Source organism: Manduca sexta, chromosome 19 (genome assembly GCF_014839805.1).
Source record: "Manduca sexta isolate Smith_Timp_Sample1 chromosome 19, JHU_Msex_v1.0, whole genome shotgun sequence".
NCBI lineage: Eukaryota > Metazoa > Arthropoda > Insecta > Lepidoptera > Sphingidae > Manduca > Manduca sexta.
In genome coordinates, this window is record NC_051133.1 from 13864863 (window position 1) to 13888844 (window position 23982).

General features: G+C 36.0%; 1 protein-coding gene across 3 annotated transcripts; it reads right to left on the reverse strand.

The window, feature by feature from the left end:
• Positions 1 to 33: 33 nt before the first annotated feature.
• On the reverse strand, positions 34 to 23277 carry LOC115445934 (thymosin beta). 3 transcript variants are annotated; one of them, XM_030172447.2, is made up of 6 exons: positions 23101 to 23277; positions 3108 to 3264; positions 2649 to 2762; positions 2246 to 2359; positions 1857 to 1970; positions 34 to 971 (listed from the first exon to the last, which is right to left on the reverse strand). In XM_030172447.2, the coding sequence occupies exons 2-6, from the start codon at positions 3250 to 3252 to the stop codon at positions 832 to 834; spliced, it is 627 nt and encodes a 208-aa protein (XP_030028307.1). In that variant the 5' UTR covers positions 3253 to 3264; positions 23101 to 23277; the 3' UTR covers positions 34 to 831. The 3 variants fall into 3 exon arrangements, with proteins under 3 accessions (XP_030028307.1, XP_030028308.1, XP_030028309.1); XM_030172448.2 differs by lacking the exon at positions 2649 to 2762; XM_030172449.2 differs by lacking the exon at positions 1857 to 1970.
• Between the last annotated feature and the right edge of the window lie 705 nt (positions 23278 to 23982).

Below are 23982 nucleotides of genomic sequence, written 5' to 3' on the forward strand. Positions count from 1 at the left end.
AATTATAAGGAGAAATGAAACAAAGCCAAAGCGTTTTCCGATCTATATTTATAAAAAAGCACCGTCTGTAAAACATACAAATTTTCGGTAAAAATGTTTCATTGGCATCGACAGCATATTATAAAAATGGAAAAATGTTTATTGTTATAAAATGACATGTATAAAATTTATTGTTTATCCATTTCTTCACGCGAAACCGACTATTGCTTTTATAAATTATACAATACTTATACCATATATGGTTGAGCAAGATTATTGTTACAATATTACTACTGTTTCGATGATATTCTCATATTTCTAAGCTAATATAATATTAACAAATAATATTATACCAACGGAGAAAATAAAATCCAATGAGTAAAATAAAATTTAGCCCAAATCTTTTATTGGTAACTTAAACGCTAATTTATTGACCAGAAATACCTAGCATACACTCAATTTGCGCGTACTCATATACAATACAGAACGAACACAAGCTCGACAGGAAAACAGTGCAATTTAGTGTTCTCACTTAACAAAATCAGTTCAAGACACTTAATTATTCCTTCTCAATATAAATTAAATTAATAAAATGCTCATAAAATACACTTATTAAATATACATATGCCGTTAAAGTGACATAGAAAATTTGACACCTACGTACTAATGATAGGGACCTGTTCACAACGTCCATTTTGAATCGTCAATTCCAATATTAATGAATTGATGTTTAGTGAAAAAATAATGATTATGAAAAGGACAGCGCAAACCGGCCTACGAGTAACTTACATCGAGTTTAAAATAGAGCGATACTAGCAAGATATAGTTGCGGGGGTTAACATAGTGGTTAGTTTAGGCGGATTTCTCCTGCTCGATGATGTCCTTGGTGGGCAGCGGGTTCTTCTCGCACGTCTCGGTGTGCTTCAGCTTGGTGGGGTCGAAGTTCTCGATGCCGTTCAGGAATTTGTTCTTCTCCTTTTCTGCTTCAATAGCTGCAGGTCGGACAATGGAAATATTAGTTACATTTTACACACATCATCACGCATTTATCCCCGAAGGGGTATGCAGGGGCGCAACCAGGGCACCCACTTTTAGCCAAGTGTGTTCCGCCCTATGATGTGATAGGGGGCGAGCCTATCGCCATATGGGACACAACTAGACTCCGGACCGATACTGAGCAGAAAAACCCAGACATCACTTTGCCCGACCCGGGATTCGAACCCAGGATCACAGAGCGCTGCCGTACCGCGCATGCAGTACAACTACGCCTCCGAGGCAGTCGTAGTAGAAGAGGCAGTAGTTATATTTTAATTGTGTATATTATCACATTGTTTGCTTGTGGGAAATAATGATATGTGGTCTGGTTTTACTCTGGAGAGGTCACACAAAGCCCTAGTAAAAATTGCATTTTTTGTAATATCACGAAGAATAACAAATCTGAAATCACATTAGCATTAAGAAAGAGCAATATAAAATAAAAATAAATTCGCCCAAAAATCACTTATCTATAACGTCGCACTCACTCCACAGATACAAATACATTGTCATGCGAGTACGACGGGTTATGAGTTGTTTTTGACCCAACAATATCCAAAACTAATATTTTTACATCACCCAAGTATTTATCTTAATGCGAGGATCGAACCCACATCTATTTTTCACGGCAGGAGTAACACCCACTGCACCACGGAGGCAATGAACTTAAAACACAGTTTTAAATTAAACTAGAGGCAATATCGTTTATTCACAACAGAAACATGCCAGCCGCAATGCAAAAAGGGCGTGCATTCATATTGTATAAAATATAAACAGATAAGTAAATTATATCGTGCTGTAAAATGCACGGCAAGCAGTGAAAAAAGCAGCAAAATATAAACCTTCGATCGGTGGCAAGGGGTTCTTTTCCTCTGTGGTGGTGTGCTTCATTTGTGTCTTGTCGAAGTGCTCGACGCCCTCCAAGAGGTTCTGGTGCGCTTTCTCCGCGGCCACAACTGGCGTAACGCAAAATCGTGCAAGAAATAAAGCTTGGATGCATAAACACACAAAATAAATGCACAAAAAAAGCATAATTATAATCTGCATGCTAATGGATTCGGGAAGGAAAGCATGTCAAGAGCGCAGACAGCGATAAGTCATCGGGGACTCGCATCATTAAAACTGTATCAGAAAGCCATTAGAGTCGGCTTACTCATGGCATGTTTTATCTGCCGTAACAGACGTTTTGCGATAGTGTGCATGCCTGAACTAAGTTATTGTCTAAATATACCATCTTTATCGGGGAGTGGGTTCTTCTCCTGTGTTTCTGTGTGCTTCAACCTGGTGGCGTCGAACTTTTCGATACCGTCGAACAGGGACTTTTGAGTTTTCTCAGCGGCAACATCTGCGAACCATAGACAAACATTATTGTTTCTGAATAAAGTCAAAAGATGGCGCACGTCAAACGTTTAAAAAAACGGCTAAAAACATGCTCGTTATTATTTTAGTACCATCAAATAAAAAAGTTAATTGTTTAATGTGTCGTTAGCGGAGCCTATTCGTGGTCCCTCTGAGGTTAACCCCGTTTTTATGTAGTTATTAGGAAATGCGAAGTGTAAAGCGGGCACGTCTCACAGGCGTTTTGCGACGCATATTTGCGGTTATAATGCCGCGTCATATGCACCCACAAGTACCTAGTGCGTTGGGCAGAACGATTTTTTCCACAGTCTCCGTTTTCCTTAGTGTGGATGTCTGAAATTGTTCTACGCCTTGTAGGAGAGCCATGTGTTGCTTTTCTTTCGCTACGTCTGTCGTCAAATTTAATTTTACTATTTCAATTTATAATTCCTATTAATTTAATCATTCTTTAGAAATAGACAATTATTATGGTAAATGGTTCAAATGCATTTAAATGTTCCTCCTTGAAATGTACTTTTTTTGATACAGTATCATCACCAAGATCCAAATCTGAACTACTTAATAAAAAAATATATATATTTACGATATAAGTAGGTTGGTACACTTTTTTATTTAATTATTATAATCTATGAATTTAAAATAAATATTATATTCCTTCTATTTTTTAATTATTTCTTCATTGCGTGATTTCAACAATATTTGAAGACAAAAACAAATTATAAATTAAATCAAACCTTCAGCAGACGGCAGCACGATCTTTTCATTTGTGTCGACGTCTTTGAGGCAGCTTGTGTTGAAGCCTTCAAGCTGGCTCTTGAGGTCAGTGGCTACCTTGGGCAGGTCCTTCAGGGAGGGAGAGTCACTTACTGAGCAGGCCATTGTGGAATAAATCTGTCAACAAATAACATTTAATCATTAAGTAAATGAAAAAAAAATCTACTTTATACGGAATTACACAAAAAATATTATTAAGCGCCGAGTAAACAAGATTCTCTCGTTTACAGTACATAAAAACATGGTCAAGCTAAAACCACATATATTATATTTTATTCACAACATATTGATATTGATAGGTATATATTAAACACAAAGAATCGTTCGCATACACAATACATTAGTTCGCAATGACTCACGTACCAAACGTAAAGTCTAATTTGTACGTTTAAAAAACAATAACGTCCTTATTCTGTCAATGTGCGTTATATACTGGACGGTTTACGTGCTATTCGACTTTCTAACTTATTTCTATTGAGTCATTCGTGTGGGCACGCGATGGGGTCCCGATGAGACGATTACTCTACTAAATCGAGCGTGAACCCATTAACTTGTCCGTCTTGAAACTTACTATTGGCCACTGTTTACGAAATTGTATTTCGTTAACTTATTTTAAATTTTAGAACGAGTTGAGATTGTATATGGAGTTTGGTTCGGGAAATTGTTTTTTGGCGCGACTCCAAATCAATTTATTTCAAAGAGGCTTTTCGAACATAACCTCCGGCCTAATGGAATCCATCTCCGAACTGCTGAAAAGCATTTTAAGATGAGATTTCGATAAGCAGAGCGGACTTACCCATTACGAGAGTATTTCTTTATACTATAATCTATGTATGTATTTGAATAATTTGTTGGGATTAATTTCGAAGCGAGTAACTAAATAGTTTTAGTTTAACAACAACACTATCAATTCATATCTTTATTATTTTTGTATTAATATGTAATTTTAAAGAAGAGTTCAACTTGATTTCCCATATCACCATTTTCCATAATCAGCTCCTTAGAATTCGAAAATAGAAAGATTTAATACCAGTTTCTATGATCTGAGACCATTGTCTCCAAAATCACAATACGGAATCAAATTCCCAAGGAATACCCGAAGCCATACAAATTAGTCCATCAGTTCAATGAGACGTGAATACAAGTCAGGGTTAGCTAACTGTACCGTCGACATCGGAGCTATCTTCGCTTGTAAATTATGCGTACATAGTTCGCGTGGTAGGCGCTAACTGTTATTTATTACATGGTTGTTGACCCTACCCACTAATTCTATAGAGATGTCAAATGTTTAGAAAGGTTTAACAAATTGATGCTGTTATGCATGGCACGCAAACTATTGCTTCTGTTTTGTATACATTTTCAGGTAGGTATTTTTTTAAATATTATTTCCATCTTCCTTACATTTACTGTTTTTGTAAATCACTTTATTTAATGCCGTGTGGACAAGCGTATCTATGCCGACAGTCAATTACTTAAAAAGTTATTAAATTGTGAACACATCTCAAAGAATTACATATGAAACTATGACTGCACCAAATCTTATTCTCTGCTCTCGGCGGAAATGAAGATGTTCTTAAATGTTACCAGACTTAAAATTTGAAGTTACTTTCATACAGGATAAGCAATAACCAAATCCGATTCGATACCGGTAATAATATATTCCTCAGAACAATAACTAAAGCCAATATCATCTATATGCATAGACTAATAACACTATTCATAAAATTCGTTGACTCATCCGCCAAAGTGCACGGCATTAAAAAATAACGCACAATTTCTTTTTCAACCATAGACAATTCGATAAATCAACATGGCCGCGTACGTGTTTGGAATACATCCACGGGTCATTGTTGTCGACAACTCGGCATGTATACTAAACTAGAGTACATCCTGCCTGAAGGGAAACATCTTTTGTTTCGTGGACTCTGGTGCCTGGGGTTAAGTAGTTGGCTCTGAAAGTTTGTGACGGCTCGCTACCCGGCAACTTATTTTGGCGACACAAGTGGCGATATTTCTGGAAACTTTAGAACTTGTTGGCAACATATGCTTATGAAAGTAAAGAAATTTAGCCAAAGTTTATAGGAGACGCAATAGGTACTGGATATTGTTTTTTATTAGTTTCATCTTTAGATTTATGTTTTTACGAATACAAGTTAACGCAATGAAAGTGAGTAATCTTACAGTCTAATCGATTTCTATATAAAATGTACATTATACAGCCGATGATGGGACGAACAAGTCGCTCGTCCAATGGTAAGCCTGCCCATTAAAAGTAGTAATACCACTTAGAATTACTGTATAGCAATAGACGGCATTCGTGATCCTTATGCATCAGATGTTAAGTTTCATAATGCCGAGTAATTACACCAACTTCACTAACCTTCACACTGGAATGCAAAAGTTCTACAAGCACATGATAGCAGGAAATATAAACTGATGTACTCAGAAATATTCACAAATAAGAGAATTAGCATCTAATGATTAATTCTTAAGAGAAAGCTTAAAAGTTGAATGATATACTCTTCCAGATATCATAAATAAACAAACCGATCCAGAATTGTGACATTAATGATACAAAACATATAATTATTGCTGGAGATAGCTATGACTGACACGAACACAATATATCAACGCGATAAGTTATATTAACTATGTTTCATCCGAGGGTGACGCATTTCTAAATATACAATCAGCCTCAAAAGCGTTCCTTTTCAGTATTATCAGCCATTTCAGTCGGATTTTCGCTGTAATATTTTAATCTTGAGGCTTTAAACCTAAGCCCCTAAGCCTATCTGTTGCCAATTATGAAAAAAATAATATAACCGAATATACCCGATAAAATATGTTAGAATATAAATGTTCCAATATCGTAGAAAATTAGTGAGATTTGCATTTCTTTCTTAATTATTATGAACTACAAAGGACTGTCAGTTTCGGAATGCCGAAAATAGACAAATATTTGTAGCCCCGCAAACATTTGTCTTGTATATCACACAGACTTTAGTTTCATCGCCTGCGCCACGAGACTGTGTATAATATGGACCATAAAATATCTGTTGTAGGATAAAAATGAACGAATATTATTTTACTTTTTTATTGTTTAGTCTTTCACCGTCGTTCCCCGCTCCCCGGTGCGTTTGTTGATAAATATAAAACCCGTATAACACGTTGTTTGAGGGTGGAAGCCGGTAAAAAGCGGTCTGATAACTTGAAACGCACTACACAAATAAAAATAGAAAGATCTAGAATGTACGAGGAGCTTTATTGCTAAAATCTTTGCCAAAATCGTCTTTATTTCTATGTTACTAAGCAGTTTGTTTTACAAGATTAATCAGACTAGTTTTTTTATTTCTTATCATTAGTGTATCACGATTGGGCGGATAGGAGCCCCAGTAGCTTTCGTATCTCCTAAAATAGCTAATCGAAAACTTGTTCATCTTACATTGTTTTACCTAGTTTTCATTAATATGTCTATTTATTACTCGCTGGAATTTAAGAAGGCCTTCCGGCATTTTCATAAAACCAGAATAGCTTAATCTACTCATAGCATCCTTTTAGGAAACTGACGAAGGTCTCTTGATTCATCATCTTTCGCAAGCCAGTGCTATAGGCACTGGTTAGGGTATATTTATAAGCTGTTAAAATTTCATGTTAGGTATTAAAATTCGTGTATGTATATCAAGTGGCTAGACCAAGGTTGCCGAAATGCCTTGCTTATTGCGATAAACTGCAAAATTATTAGCGAAAGAACTTTGCTTATACATGTCATAAGGTTAATAGAAGTTGAAATCCATCAAGGACCAGCGATGAATTAATAAAATCAACCTTCTTTAAATGAGTCAAATGTATTGGGTATGCCTGTTGATTAACTAACGCTTTTTTAAGTGAAAAAATGACTTCACCGTTCAGATATAATAACCACATCCAGCCTTGCACAGTTCTTCTTAAATCAAGTCAGTCGTTTAATAAGAGTCAAAGTGACCAAAATAATATAAATAATAAGAAACGAGGAGAAAATATACCCAGTATTGGATCAGCAAAGCATAATACACAAAATCTCATAAAAACATGAACACAAAAGCATAACAAGTTGACCTATTTACTTAAAAATAAAATATTATTTGCTCTTCAACATTGTCATTAAATAAAGCATATTTACATGATTCATAATTCCGACGAACGTCGACGAAAAACAATATTTATGTGTGGAGTATTCTGGATTCGTGTAGTTATTAATGAATTTGCAAACTTTAGTCTTTATAAATCGGAAAATAACAAATTACTGTAATATTAAGTCGCGTAAAGTTAGGTAAGAGCCGAGACCCACGATTAGAGTCGCTGAAAATTTTAAAAGGATATTTTAGACTAAGTTCGGGATATTCAACCAAGCCACGCCCAACGCGCGATATAATTCAACTCATTAACTGAAAGTAAAAGATATCGAAAATGGCGATCTACTGACTAATTCGATTATGTTGAAAGAGAACAAGATCTCTGTAGTTCTATGCATATTGATTAATAATTCTGCTACTTTATAAGTTTTCGTCTAGCCAGCAGATTCCTAGTAGCCAAAAACCATGAGTTCAACGGTACAATCATCAAGAATAAATAATGTACCAAGGTGTTCACCTTTATGTTGATAAAAACAAGTATAACAAGTATATTTACCGATAAGCAATCATTCGTACTACTTACACCGTTCACATGAAGGTTGAGTTTCAAATTGGAGTTGACAAAGAGTTTTGCGAAACACGTAATCTACATTAATTGTGTTACCATATGTCGAGGAATCTAAATCTCACGACCCACGGCCAAACACCAAGTATGTCTAAAGCAGTATAATGAAAATACTTTGTAACGTGTAAAGTTACAAAAAACGGAGGTAGTTAAAAATAATTGGTTTTGATCCTTCTGTAACATGATGAAGACATCAGAAGTTTAAAAAATATCCAGAAACGGTATACATGATTAGAAAAGTGTAGGATTTTTCAAAATCTGTATAATTCTTTTAACAGAATCCACCGGAAACAGCTTCAGTAGAGTAATACTGGTTGCAGGTTTCAGTGTGTGTTTAGTTCATTTATTAAAGTGTTGAGATTTGCTCTCGGAGCTCGATAAAAAAAGATGCATTTATACCATCCTATATAGCTGATGATATAAATTAATAAGTTTCAAACTCCATAATACTAAAAGCATTAAAATTAAAACAAACTTGTAATATAAGGCACGTCGAAATAAATCTCGAATCCTTCAGAGCTTGAAATCCTAATCCCTGTTACATTAGGGTCAACACGCTCATTAGTAGCAATGCTACTGAAATTGGATAATTTATTCGCAGTAGGCTACCACAAATCTAAATTATCCATTGTATCTATTTCGTGGTTTGGTTGGCACTGCGTATCTCGTTGCGGGCCATGGTCGGTCGCGGTCTGCTTACCAGTGTGCTCTTTGTATAACAAATTAATTGTCTTATTAAAGGAGAAATAAAACTATATCTTTTTATTAACACATATAGCGGCATAATTACGGTTGATGACTTCTCGTTCTGTTATGTTTAGGCTAATTCTTTTTAAATTACGAATGTATGAAAGGTGCTTCACCTAACGTTAGTTCTTTGATAAAAAATCTGGCGCTCAATATTGAAATCTAAATAACTTATTGATTGTGTGAATTAAGGTCTTAACCAAACAGATTTTTTGCATTAATCGTTTCATTGAGTGAAATTTCAGAGCTACTGAAAAAATGCTACTCGTCACATAAATGTATAAGCCGACCAAATACAAAAGTCACGCTTTTCTATGCTATGCTTATCTATGCTCCCCAATAAAAGGTTCTAAAATGAGTACTATCTAAATTAGCTGTTTTATACAATAACTGTCAAATGAAATTTACTTGAAACTAGTAATACAGGCCATTAGACATAGAAATAAATGCATGATGCATAAATCATTCAAGACTAAGGTCTAGATATACTAGATCTCATTTGTTGCTAGATTGACAGCACGCTTGAAACGAAGTTAGAAAACGTATAAATGACTTAAGTTCTGTTACTGTAAATCTATAAGCCGATCATGATTATAAAATTACCGCTAAGCCTAGTTTGTCTAGACACGCTTTAGATACCGATATTCCATCAATCTTAAGTAGGCTTCGAGCTAATATTTCAATGGCAATTGTTCATATTCCCACTGTCTAGAGTTAATCTGGCATTCAATAGTCTACACGTGCCATTATTTGTAGACATTTGCATTGTACGCTACAAGATTCATATCTATGCATACTTTAGCGTCAAAACTTTATAGCTTTCTTGTACAAAACGATATAACTGTTCCGTTATACTAAAACTAAAAATATATTGATATTGAAGATAAATTTTATATCATAAATTATAAAAGTAAACATAAAGCGACTTCCGAGTGAACGTTTCCATTTTCTTCACAACTCAGATGCAACTGAGTGATTGTAAAATAGAAAGATATTGATGCTTAAATTTCAAATAACTAGTGTTACATAAATGCCACTTGTACATAGCACGCTAAAGAAATTGCATTTTATTCCTATTTCATTGGCTTTGCGGAAACAATTAAGAACGTTCACGCTACATAATCTTGGTTGGAAAGAAATTTGTTCCAATTAATTAAGTTAACATGCAGTTTTATAACGAAAATCAGGCGTGTTACGTTATAAAAGAACCAAATAATAAACTATGCACGATAAAGAAAGGTGATCTAATCATAAAAAAATTGCATGACTCACAAAAGAGTGGTTTATAGAAATCGGAAACAAACTTTTTCTTTATACGCATGCCCATTTGAGTTTATGAATCATGCTGCTACGATGTTGACGATTTCCTCACGTAAAAAATAACCCACATCTTCCTCCGTGACAATGATTTACACATAATTTGACCATCTGTTGTGCCTAAATAAAATCAACGCACTATTGTGTACTTGAATTCGGCGGTTCAACAACGCGTCCTATCATGGTGCCTTTCCAAAGCCTTTTATGGTAAACAACAAGAACGACGAGATATGTAAAACTCGTGACACTCGGGCGCCATTAAAAATGTCTCCGCGCATGCTCGCCATATGGTCCGTTTCCAAAATGTCAGCCGAAATATATCCCTTCGCACAACATGCGACACAATCCCTCTGCATCCGAAAGAGCTGTGCATATATTTGTAACTGTCGTTGTTAGACAAACATTTATCATTTGTAAACAGTGACTACAGTTTCATTTTATCATTCGATTGTTATATTTCGAGAAATCATTAGCTTGGTGATTTCCTATTGTCTTATGCCATTTATTGCCAATTCACTAATCGTGATGCATACAATTTTAGCGATGAGTGCAGGGGAATCGATATGAACGTCTAACGACGATCCGTCTGCCGCTGCGGAGGGGAGTCGTCCAGTGAACCGAGTGACTCACGCGGCGCACAGCCGACGGCCGCCGCGATTCGACACCGTAGAAAGTTTTAAAGTTATTAAAATTTCACCGTAAGCAGATCGGCGGCCTCGCCACTCGGCGCGTACCGTTTCTGCTGATTTGCAGTCACGATTCATTACCGGCGCCATTCAGATAAGGTTTGTCAGCTAGGATCGTAAGGGTGTCGTTAATGACAGAAGTCAAACTGGATCCTACTCTGCAACCGGTGTTGCTTTAGAAAAGGTGTTGCAGGATGGAAATTATAATGTGGAAAACGAGTAGAAAAGACGAATAAACAAGATATAGAATAATCATAAGATATCTTGCAATGAAAAACCCATTTAGCGCCATTTATTTATTGATAAACACCAGTCTGCTTTTTGGATTAAGAACATTGATGATAATAAAACTAAATTTTTATATTAGTCGTAGCACGCGATTTCTAAGGGCAAAAAGTACAATGCAGCAGCATGTAGTCCGCAAAAACCTTTGCTGCTGATAATCAAAAGATATTACACTTACCGACAGGCCAACGAGTTGCGATACTTTGAACAAAAAACCTCATCGAAAAACCTATTATCAAGTTGAAAGTCTGTCGCATTCAAGGAAAAAGAAAAACGCAAGACGGCTCACTTCCTTCCTTTTGAACAGGGTGATGAGGAAAGTTTGAAGCCTTAGATGTTGCTCAAAGACTAATTAGTGCAAGTTCCAGACAAGTTAATTAGCGAGCGACAAGCGAGGTGGCAAATATGTTTTGCAAACTGTTTTACATTATCTGCCGTTCCGAATATAAACTGGTCATTGTTTTGAAACATCTTTTGATTAAAGGAAATAAGATAATGCATTTTAAACAAGTGACACGAATACTGCATCATATTTTTAAATGGGTTATACCGATATAGCGAATGGAATGTAAAGCATTGGACAGTCATACGCGATTATAATCATAAAATATAAACGGTATGTTTGGAAACACCTTTCGCCTATGATAAAAACACCGAAGCGTAAAAAGGTATAAATTTCAGCTGTTGGGATGTAATAAAATAACATCTGTTTAATTAAACATGTCGCCCTTTATTTGATCGAGGTTGATCTTTGTAATAATATCAGTTTATTACAAGATCTAATTAGTGTCACGTTGTGTTTGTGACACCTTAAAATTAACCCCTAGGTACAAGAGAGCACAAATTATCATACATCTGAAAATTACTAGTTTCACACAATTGGACTAAAATAAGATGTCTAGATATGTTTAAATACGGATTATTTATGCAGCTATGCACAGATGCAGTGACATTAGAGATGAAAGACGTTAACTCACGTTTATAAATAGGTACATTCTAAGAACATTTCTATGCTTGCGCAGGAGCTCGTGCCATCTGTCGAGGCGCAGCGGCCGGCCTTGAAGCTAGGACGGCCTTACATGGGCCGCGTATACAACATTATTCTCTCAGTAAGGTTAGAAACGAGATGAGAAGTGGGTCGTGGATTCTTGCGTACGAGTACCTACAGCTCGCTGAAAGATCGGATGACTCTGGTTTATTTTGTTTACTTATCAAATGCCAGATATCGGATTGCGATCCCATTTTCAAGGAGTGATTTCGCATGAGCTGGTTTCGGAATCATAATGAGCGCAATGCGCAGAAAAGTCGTATACACGCAATTTAAATCGCTCGGCTTCAAGCATGCGCTCCACGCCTCTTGTCTCTCTTTAGTGTCGGGAAACAATAGCGACGCCGCTCGTGACTTTAGTGCTGCTAACTTTAATTGTTAGCGCATCAAACAAGCCAAGCAACTGCAATGCCGGTATTGCAATCTACGTTTAGTCTGAAGAAATGTTCCTCAGTTCGACAATGGCTTATGTCAGCACATCTACTTTAACTGGCTATAAATCTAGATACTCAAGATTAGGCATTTGGTTTGGCGGAGTCGAAACTCCCGTTTTTTTGTGCCAGTCCTGTTTTTTCCATTGAAACGAATCTGGCAACCTCTTATCACTTTTCGCGAGCACTCCGTTCAGAGTCTGGATACTGTCAGTCTCAGTTGCCGTCGCCACCGGAATGCGACGAGCATCATTGCTATTTTCGATTTCGTAAACAGTAAATGTCAGGTAATAAAGTTGGCGCAAACGCAATTTTATCCTAAATGTGTACGTGACCTTCCCAAGTCCACATATTAAGGTTATTCTGATTTGTAAATAAATTGGAAGTAAACAAGTTACATAAATAAATACAGGAGATAGGGATACTATTATGTAGAAAGCCGGCAAGCGAGCAAGTAGATAATCGGATTGTAAGTGACCACAAACTACATGTTAGGAGATCGCCATCGTGGGCGCGTTGTCGCTTTTAAAGGAAAGTTCTGGAAGAATCAGACGGAGCCAAGAAATAATTGGGTCTTCAGCAACCTCATTGATCGTAAGAAGTAAAGCTGTTCATTCGTCTTCTATCCAATGTCGGTCTAGCGCGTCAGTAATTCTACAGTCGAAACTGACAAGCCCATATTTTCACCGTGTCTCCGCCAAAGTTTAATCTCTATCATTCCCAATAAATCTTATCATTCGGCGCTCACTTCGCCGAATTTAATTTTATCTTACGATAAAGCCGAAGGAACCAAATGACACTTATGTGGTCTTATCATTACCGAGATTACTCATATCGATATATGACATAATGTCGCTATGACTAATTTAAAAACAAGTTTGTTTTGAATTCGGGCGGTCGTTGCTCAATCTTGTAATTCAATTTAATATTGAAGTTAATCATGATTTTAATTGGAATTTTTTGACGTGTAGGCTATACAGAAAATGATTCATAATGTCTTTGCAATTTAATATTATAAAAGTAATTTAATGTATAGGGACCCGAGTTAATTTTAATTATCATAATAACTTATATTTCATTTATTCTTATTACAATACGAAAAAGAAAGTTTTCTAAAAATGTTACATTTTCAACATTAATATAAGTATAATGATTATAATGGACATTAGAAAATAATCAATAATATAAAGTCCGTTGAGATTACTATTCATTTGTCATTACAGCCAATGAAAGCAGACAAAAGAGCGATATTTGTTCTAGAAAGTAAAAAGCAATCTATAAATATTTATCGGGCAGTGATTATTAGAAAATAACACGAGCGATAATTTCACAAACAAAAGATAAGGTCTTTTGTTCGTAAAACCTCAGTATAAACTACTATCATTTTAAAACGGAAATGCTTTTACTAAGAATCATATTTTATTAATAATACACAACAATAACATTTTCATAGCATAAGCATTAAATAAATCTGGCTTTTGTCCATATTTTAAGTCTAAAATACGTTAGTGCCGATTTATAGATATTCCGAAATGATTTGTCGTAATAAAGAAGTATAACTACTTGATTAGTAAGATTGCTAGAGTAGATGTTGCCTTGACTCCGCGAATCTGTTCGTTTCAGCATGTCTTCTTTCAAGTAGTAATGAGCAAGTAATATACCGATCCAGTTTGAAGAACATCAGTGTATTGGGAGTTATGAGAACATTTAAAGTCGCAAGGTGTCTAGCGCAGAGCTTTCCACATAATTTTATCCCTCCAGTTTACAGACAAACTTGATTATTATAATATGTATATAATTGTCTCTGTATTATATTAACAAAACCTAGATACAAACCAATAATAGTCACAGTGAAATATTTCATAAAGGTCACGAAAAGGTCAACATCCCCATCGAGCTACTACGAGGCTCTCAGGCTTCTGGATTTGATCAAAAAAAAAAATAGAAAAACTTGATTACAACGGCGCGACGAAGTCGATATTTGGGAAATAAGGGGTCGTAGCCGGTCGCGGAGGTTTCTGAACTCATACTAAGATACCTCAGGTGGATAAACTTAGTCCACCCTGTAATACCGTGATAACATGCCAGTATACGTGAGGCGCTCTTTATGAGTACCGAGCAAGTCATATTTTATGAACATAGCAGGATTTTTGTACTTTTATGTTATTGAAAGAAATATTTTAAATTTCTATCGCACAGCGGTACAGTCGGTGTATATGTGAAGGGACCTAGAAGCACCACAGCAACACGCACATGGCGCGGTGACAGGAATCATAAGTAAAAAAAAATATCGTGGAGCTACACTTTTTATGAACACAACACACATTTTTCGCCCCAGCTTCGGAGCTATTACTGACTTTAATAAGTGATCACAATTCACAATAAATGGCGTCTGACTACTCGGTCATGAATTCTGCACGATCCGGATTGCTCAGAGGTGCTATTCGACGACTGTTTTCAATGAACGATCCCTAACATAATCGATCCAATGACAAAAATAAACCAATCAAAGTAAGTGATTTGTAAGCATGTCACAATACCTATTTGATTGGTCGAATTTCGCGATGGATCGAAAAATGCGATGGAGATAGTTTATTGAAAATGAAGATTATACTTCTCAATAATACATCAAGTTCCGTTATTAGAAATCGGCACCGAAAAAATTTTTCTTACATGCAAAATTCAGTGAATTTATATTGTTTTTATTGAACCGGCTATCCGGCATTTGAATTTATTTTAACAGCTGTCAAGAGAATGCCTAAATCGTTTCTGACATCTCTTGTTTACTCAGGACGGTAATGTTTGTTGAGTTTTGCGCAGTTTGTTTCAAAACGAACATAGAAATCTCTAAACATTTGTATCTGATATTATTTATTAATTACGTGCGCTTACACAGTGACCAGAGTAATGCAGAGTCTGCGCGTGTGTCTCAAATTAGTTTCGCCATAATTCGTGTAATAGGTGTATACCTACTTGGCTTTATGGGTAGCGTTTGATAATGCGATTAACAAGTTTTCCTAATCCAACTTCGTTTTAGAACTTTCATTATATTTTTTTAGGTTGTACAATATAGAAACCTTTAAAAACTTACGGACGTAATGACGGAAAACATTTTTTATTTGCTGACCATAGACATGTCATTTTACTAAGTTATTTAGACAACTGAAGACTGTCACTACTTAATCAAAAAAGAGGGGTTGTAAAAAATATTTGGTAGGTCTTCATTCCTCGTTTACCAGCTTTATCATTATCGGCTATAAGAGGATGTACGACAAAATTAATATTAAAACTGGCTATTATACCAATGCGTCTTTACTACGCACACTGTCTTTATTTGAATTGCTGAGAAACCATTAGAATATGTATCGCAATCCGTTAAGGCATTACTGTCCGTTGCAATGAATACTAACAACAGTTTTCTTTGTATAATTGTGTGATTAATTATCGCAAACAAGTAGAAAACCAAGCGCCATATGATGCAAGGTCAATACAACTGCGGTTAGCTTACAGTGAAAAGCGATATCAAAGAAATATTCCAGAAAGAAAAACATGTATAAGAACTATGCTATATAAAATCTTTGGAAAATTTTGCTGAATGTATTTTTTATTGCCAAAGTAGGCAAACGAGCGAGCGGTCCGCCTCATGGACTAAATGCCAAAGACATAGCTAAGTCGTTGCCTACCTGTGTTCAATATAACTTTACAATAATCCGGTGCTTTCTTTATTTCTTAGTTCTAAAGACAGCTGTGCGGTTATATACCTAGCTTTACTGAGTTTTCGACCTAGATTAATCCGCCTATTAACCAAGCTTCCTTAAACAACTCCTGAACCTATACAAACACACTTTTTCTATCTCGCTGCACTAGGACAGCTCAAAAGTCTAGAAAGACTATATCCCACAAGCACAAACCCACAACGAAACCGTCCAAACTGGCCTAATTCGACATTCCCTCGTTATAGATATCACCTATACACATACACTATAGGAAAAATCCATGCATAGAGACTGGAAGCACGTAGGTTTATCTAACTCCAGTCTATTTTCCGCTACGATTCATCGCCACAATGCGCGCCAACGTCCGCCTGTTGGCATTCAACATTAGTCTTAAAATTAGTCTGAAAACAACTATACTGTTTACAAACATACTGGAACATTGCGACGAGATAATATATCATGATGATACCTATATCGATAAATGTACTTAAAATGATATCTACAATAATACATGTATGAAAACATAAATAATCAAAGTTTTTTCTTTTTCTGTTCTTGTATACAGCGATAAAATAAAGCAAAGATTCTGTCCCATTGTTGGGCACGAGCCCCCTCTACTACTAAGAGGGATTAGGTCTTACTCCATTACACTGGCCTAGTGCGGATTGGTAGACTTCACACACCCTCGAAAATTCCTATAGAGAATTTCTCAGGTATGCAGGTTTTCTCACGATGATTTTCCTTCACCGTTAAAGCAAGCGATAATTCACACAGAATACACACATTTTTTTAGAAAAGTCAGAAGTGTGCCTTTGAGATTGAACCTGCGGACATTCGTCTCGGCAGTCCGTTCCACAACCAACTAGACTATCGCTGCTATTTAAATCAACCTACAAGGACTAAATATAGTCAGTAGTTTTTTTACCGGAAAGATTGCAGGACATGGCGACTTAGTTTCCCGTCTAATTTAATGCCGGTCGAGTTGTAACCACATACCTGATATATACGTACAATTTACCTCTATTTGTCACAAGTTTCCGCAAGATTATTACAGTGTTCGAAGGAAATCGCGGGCGGAATTATTTATAATATAAACAAGCTGATCCTCAAGAGAACAACATGCCGATGTATGTTTTATAAAGCTAAGATTATTTATAAAGGAACAAGGAGACGTGGTTAGAATACTAAATATGCTTAGCCCACAAAAAGATGATTTGACGTATCAAAAGACATGAGAGCCAATGGTCTCTATAGATGACAATATTTAGATGTTGCTTCAAGAAAAGTCTTGTGAACATAATTTTCGGCCGTTAATTGCTTCAAAATAAGAAAATTTTAAACGTATTGTATATTTAATAAGCGAGAAGAAGAACCTAAATTTATTCGCTCTATTTTCGAGAACAGATAATTATTTATTTAAAATAAACCTAGGTACGTAATAACTATATGGTGTAGCAGCGCAAGTAAAATTCAGGATATTTTTAAAATCCCAGCGAAACTGTACGCAATGGCATTGTCAAAGGCTTTTTAAAAACTATATCGCTCGCCCTCTGGTAGTTAGTACATGCGCTGATTACGTCCCAAGCGGGCATTCAAAACAATGGCGCGACGCCACCGCCATTGTCCATGTAACGGCATTGTGAGCTGCAATGAGTCAACGTGTGTGAATCCTTTACAAGTCCATGTGTACCAAGGTGTACGCCTTACTCTTACGATAACACGTACGACCAGTATTTTCGCTGCATGTACTACTTACTCAAGGTTGGATTTTCGTAAATTCGATTCAATATGGCGGACTGGCACGCGTTTTTCAAAAATCGAATAGCCAATATTTTAAAATTAATTTAATTTTCTTTTCACAATATTATTTTAATAATTTGATTTTTTGACGCGAACGAATAGCTGTAAGGAAGTAAATTCCTATAAATCGTATTTTACATGTATCAATAAACTGAAAATATAGTTGTTATAACATAAAAGGTGGATTGTGCCACAGAAGTTACTAAGTAAATGAAGTATGAATAAAAGTCATACGTCAATGAATAAAAATAATTTTAAAATTTGCTCCTTTTTGATAAATAATAATATTAATAATAATAAAGCCTTTATTTATTCCTTTTTTTTTCTTTTTTATAAATATGGCAGATAAATTCCGATTGTAAACGATATTATAGTATTCTATTTAATCAAAAATGCGCATTTTATTTACATAATAGGTGTAGCAAACCAATAAATTTTCGTTATAACTACGTAAAATTATTGAGTCGAGTAACCCTTATTTTTTAGCCTGTGCGACGCATTTAGTGGGGAAGGCGACATAACGCACCCCACGCCTTGAATATTTATTTCCAAGGACACAAGGATATTTGTCGTATTCCAATATTGTGTTAGCAAATTAATCTAGTACATATTAGTGGTCATAAAATAAGATTATTCTGATTAGATAAATGATATTAACTATAATTCATAAAAACTGTTTTCTTTATAAAATGAATAAAAGATTTGCATCGTAAATGAATAGATAGGTAGGTATGTAAGCACTGAACTTAATTTTTAAAACGAAGTTTAAACATGCAGTCACCTCAAACAATTTAGCCTTTTCTATAAAAACCAGTATAAAATCAACACAGTTTTAAACTAAACATGCTTCTTAATTTAAAATTAATAAGTTCGTACGAATTTGGCATTCCAGTAATATTGAATCTACAAATTCGGAGTCGCGCGTCGCGGTGTCAACGACCTTGGCAGACGCTAGAACGTAACATCAAAAAGATACGTCTCAAATTTTATGGAGCGTCAAGTAGTGGCCAATTAAGAGATTTTCAACTGTAAGCATCTCACGGATGGGTGAGATTCGCCGCTGAAGTCTCGCGCGCCATATTTTTTACACGGACTACATATTTCTGCATGCGCCGTACCGACAATTACAAAATGTAGGTACGCCACCGTTCGAAACTTCACTGTGAAATTGCGTATATTTTCAAAAAATTATGTGTTAATAAATCCATCTAATACAATTTTGCGTCTACAGATAACGTTGGCAAATATTGACGACCAGTGAAACGGACAAAACTCGATATTTTGACCGATAACACTGGACTCGGATATAGTACCGAGCCTCATTCTAGCGAAATAACATAATAGAAGCCCAATAAAACCCTATCAGGGTCGGGAAATACATTATTCATCCCCCATCCTCGTTACGTACGGCGTACGCCAGTTTTTTATATCCGTGCGGTCCCTAAACGCAGTTATGTTCGGGCACAGTCCCCTCACCGTTTATTGATCTGCTGAACACATAGGGTACCTAGACTTCGCAATGTACTGCAGTACCTAATGGTTGTCAGAGAGATTCTACACACTTATCTTGATACACTGCGGTTAAAATAATAACTTTAAAAGGTTTTTTTTGTTGTGTTGTCTATGATTCTCTCCTCTTTTAATAGATTTTGTGGTTAAAGTTTTGCCATGATTTTCTACAATACAATTTCCAAGAGAAGCAACGTGATTAATAATCATTTTGATATTTATTGTGACTAGTGCACGTGAAAATAGTAAATCAATATGTAAAATGGCGACTGGGCATTTAGTGTTCGAGAAAATTACCCAATATGCAGAAAAATTTGTAGTTTTTTATACGTAATAAAAACATACTAATAAAAGGTATTGTACTCTACACCAACCTTTACTGTATCCAGAAACCAGAAGCACATCCATCAGTAATAAAAAGTTAGTACAATAATATAAGTGCTTCTCCCCAACTCGTAAAAATGTTGAAGTAACAATGTCGTAAAACAAACTATCTAAAAAAATTGCACATCCCTACATTGGGTACTAATTCGATTATTTCATTGTAGACAACCCTGTCGGTTAGGCATTGGGGTGCGTCGGGACCGGCCAATCGATTCCCGTATTCGGGAAGTTCTTCCCTCCCTCTCTACCCTGTCTGGATTCACCCCATCTCAGTCGCACACAGGAACTGTCGTCCCGAGCGGATTACATTACATAGCTACGACTTGCGCGTAGAAATACGGATTATTTTCTGTTTATAAAGCCATTTTAAAAAACAATTTTAATTGACCGTGATAATATAAATTGAATGATTCATTTGTCAGTTATACTAACTAACTGTTAATAAGGTCAACAGGAAAATTTACATTCGGAGAATAAAATAACAATATAAGGAACATGATTGGAAATATTTGTTTAATAATAATTGGGATGAAAGCCACTTCAAATATTATATGTATGCATTTTATTACATTTCTATTCGACGCTAAATATTGTAACAAAAAAAACAACGCAAATACATACTAATATAGTATTAGATTTAAAAACGATTTATATTAATAGTTGACTGCATCATCAATCTTTAGCAGCTTATTAGAAAATCTCATTATGCCGAAACATGCTACACGTAGTAAAACGCTCGTAACCTAATATATTAAAGGATATTCTAATTTCAAGGCTTTCACGATATTCAAGCGTGCATAAATTTGTCCTTTTATAGCCGATAACGTGACTGGATACCGATCCTTGGCAATCTAAATACGCCAGTTATGAAAAAATATCCGAATTTTTTTTAAATGAGTTCTTGTAAAGATCTTAGAGGGGAAAAAGGGCATACCTAAGAGTACTGACTGTAAAATACAAATAAAATCACATGAGTTTTCAGCGGGTATAGAAAATACTCTAGACAATTACTCGTTGCAATTTGCAAAATCGTACGGCGGCGGTGGCGTGAACGCGATCGATATGTTTCGTCTGACCCTCGCCTATCACGATGCAATTACGGAGATTCTCAGCTCTTTTGTGATCACCAGTAATTGTGCTAATTGCACATTTCTTCATACGAAAGTAAGTCAATTAACATCTGTTTCATCTCATGAAAATTCCTGGTTGTATTTAGCAACTGCATAGATGTAATGAGACGAGAAAGATGTGTCACGGTAAAGGCTTGCTTATAATCAACAGCATCGTCACACAGAAATCAAAAAATATGGTATTGCAATGCGCTATCGCAGGAGGCCTTAGATCCAGAAAAGGTGTTTGCTGCTTTACGGCAAAATTAAGCAAAGCGATGAAATCTACCTAATTTGATTCTCCCTACGAACTTCACAAAGGATGTCTATTAACATTGTATAGAAAGAGAAGCATTGTTGGTTCTCGAGTACCATGAGGCAAGTACTTAGCCACGTGTTATCCCTTTGGACCGGTAAGGTCAGGAAGATACTATAGTCACGCCAAATCTATTAATCATGGCTCAGGCAACTTAACATTTGTGGAGAGACTTCTACTGTAATCTTACAGACTTAAGAAAGCAAATTACCGGCGTAAGAGGATCGTTACGCGAACATGTATCTAAATAGCATTGTTTTACTTCAAGATGTCTGTCGTTGTGTAAACATTCTAAAGAATCGATGAACTAAGCTTAATGGATTCTTACGATGTAATGATGTAAACAAAAGTTACTTTTGTGAGTCGTTAAAATTCTCCAACCGGTTTTTTCAACACATGTTTTATTACTTTAAAATATTATTTTTCAAGTTGAAAATATATTTACAAGAAATGCTTTGATACACGTCAGTATAATTGTTAGGGGCATATTAAATCATAAACTAAAAACAATCGTTTAATATTCGAAACACAAACGGTTAAGTATCGAGTCGACCATGTGTGAGTCACATCTCTATTTATAGCGTGTCGAATGATATAAAACTTGGGGTTCGTTAGCACCGCGTCAATGAGAGACTGTTAAGGGACAACGTTTGAGCTCCACCATGCCAGCGACGCATCGTCGCGGAATGCTTCACAATCATCTTATTTGAAACATATTGGTTCGCGAAATCTCTAATTCCGAGAAAGCCAACCCTAAAATCAAGAATATACTTCTAGTCTATATAGTCCTCAGCAAATGCAAATCAATTGAGTAGCAGAAGGCTACGTAGTATGCACATATCTTGCGATAAGAAACTCTAAGTATTCAGTAAAGTTTCTGGACATACAAAAAAACACGGAACTTCGCGGGTAATCGCAAAATTAATTGAATGCATCTGCAACACGAATACCATATTTCGGTTAGCTGAAAATCGTCGGGTTGAACGACACCGGCTTCGTTAGCGCAACGAAGTAATTGTATTTATTAACATAATATAGCGCGTGATGGCGAACGAACCGTAACAAAACTGTTAATCCGTTTTTTATAGATTTTAGAAATTACTCGGGGCATACCTACGAAATATAATTAATGACTCACTTCCCGACTTTCAAACGATCGGAGTTTATGTAAAACAGGCGCCTTTGTTTCCTGCCAATCTTGTAGTTTCGATAACCATCGGCCACCCATGTCACTCATCGGAAGATATTTGTCAATCAGATCGCTCTAAGATTGCAGATCTTTCGAAGCGTATCAATTTACATTCTATGGCAATTATCTACTTTGGAATGCTATTGAAACAATACGGGAACGAAACGCCCTATATTACACTTAAGTAAGAATATAAACGGGCGTGCGGTTTGCGGGTAGAGGAAAAAATATAAAAGCCTATACTATAATCACGTCCGTTCGAAAATAACACGTTTATACTCGGGAATGCGTTATCGAGTATCACTGCGTCAAGTGCATACAGAACCGGCATTAAGCGAACAACAAAAACGCATGTACGGCACAGCAGATGGTGGCGAAAAAAATCGTATGAAGTCATACGAACCACTCCCACTGCGACGGAACCGGCGTACGCGTTATCAAAATTTACAAAAACGAAAAATACATAGAAATATACAAAATTAAAAGGGCATTCCTGATCAATGAATCCCCAAATGCATTTGTATTCCACGCTCGCGTACTGTTCGATCGCCGGCTCCCGAGGGAGACCGGCCGGCAGAGATCCGTTCAATAAACTCAAATTACGTCGCTTCCTCAATACCAAAAACAACAACGGTTCTTAATAACTAAACTGTAAATTAATAGGGAATAAATAACTTACCAAGTTTTTATTGATGTAGAAAAATAGAAAGGCGCTCGGTCGTGCACTATGTAGCAACGTCAAACTGCGACTGAGTCCAACACACACTATACAATGTCGTGTGCGGGCGTTCCGCAGTCGCCCGTCGGGGGTGTCGTGCTAGCGGTACGGTGCGGGAGCAAATTGTGTATTCTACACAATAAATTATAGCTATAGGTAAACCGTGAATCACGCCGGTCAACCTATTTAATTAATACAAGCACAAAATGAAATATGCCTTAGAAAACGTTCAAATTATCGGAATGATGATGTCATCACATAAGGTAAACATGCGTTTTGCTTTGTTTAAAAATAGAGCGTCAAGTATCTTTGTATTGTTTCACAATTTATATATTTTATCCATTATTGTAAAGTTATTTATGTCCCTAAAATTATTTCCGTATGAAGTGCGATGTGTCTATAAATATGTTGACGAAAATTTTGTATTATTATACCAAAAACTTTCCTATTTTTTTTTAAATCAATAATTTCTTTAATGTTTAACTGCCTCGGTGGCGTAGTTGTATTGCATGTCCGGTACAATAGCACTCTGAGGTCCTGGGTTCGAATCCCGGGTCGGGCAAAGTGATATTTGGGTTTTTCTGCTCAGTATCAGCCCGGAGTCTGGAATTTGTGCCCGATATGGCGTTAGGCTCGCCCCCTATCACATCATGGGACGGAACATACTTGGCGAAAAGTGGATGCCCTAGTTGCGCCTCTGCATACCCCTTCGGGGATAAAATGCGTGATGTTATGTATGTATTTCTTTAATGTATGGTAAGAATATCGTTAAAAAGCTAATCAGTTCTAGTTCTTTTGTAGGCATTATAAAAGATTTAATACTGAATTGCTTTAATTTAAAAT

Coding starts and splice junctions, on each gene's coding strand:
- LOC115445934 (XM_030172447.2), bottom strand. CDS start 3,252: ATGGCCTGCTCAGTAAGTGACTCTCCCTCCCTGAAGGACCTGCCCAAG. Junction 2,360..2,648: donor CGTTCTGCCCAACGCACTAG/GTACTTGTGGGT, acceptor TATGGTTCGCAG/ATGTTGCCGCTGAGAAAACT. Junction 972..1,856: donor CCCCTTGCCACCGATCGAAG/GTTTATATTTTG, acceptor TCCGACCTGCAG/CTATTGAAGCAGAAAAGGAG.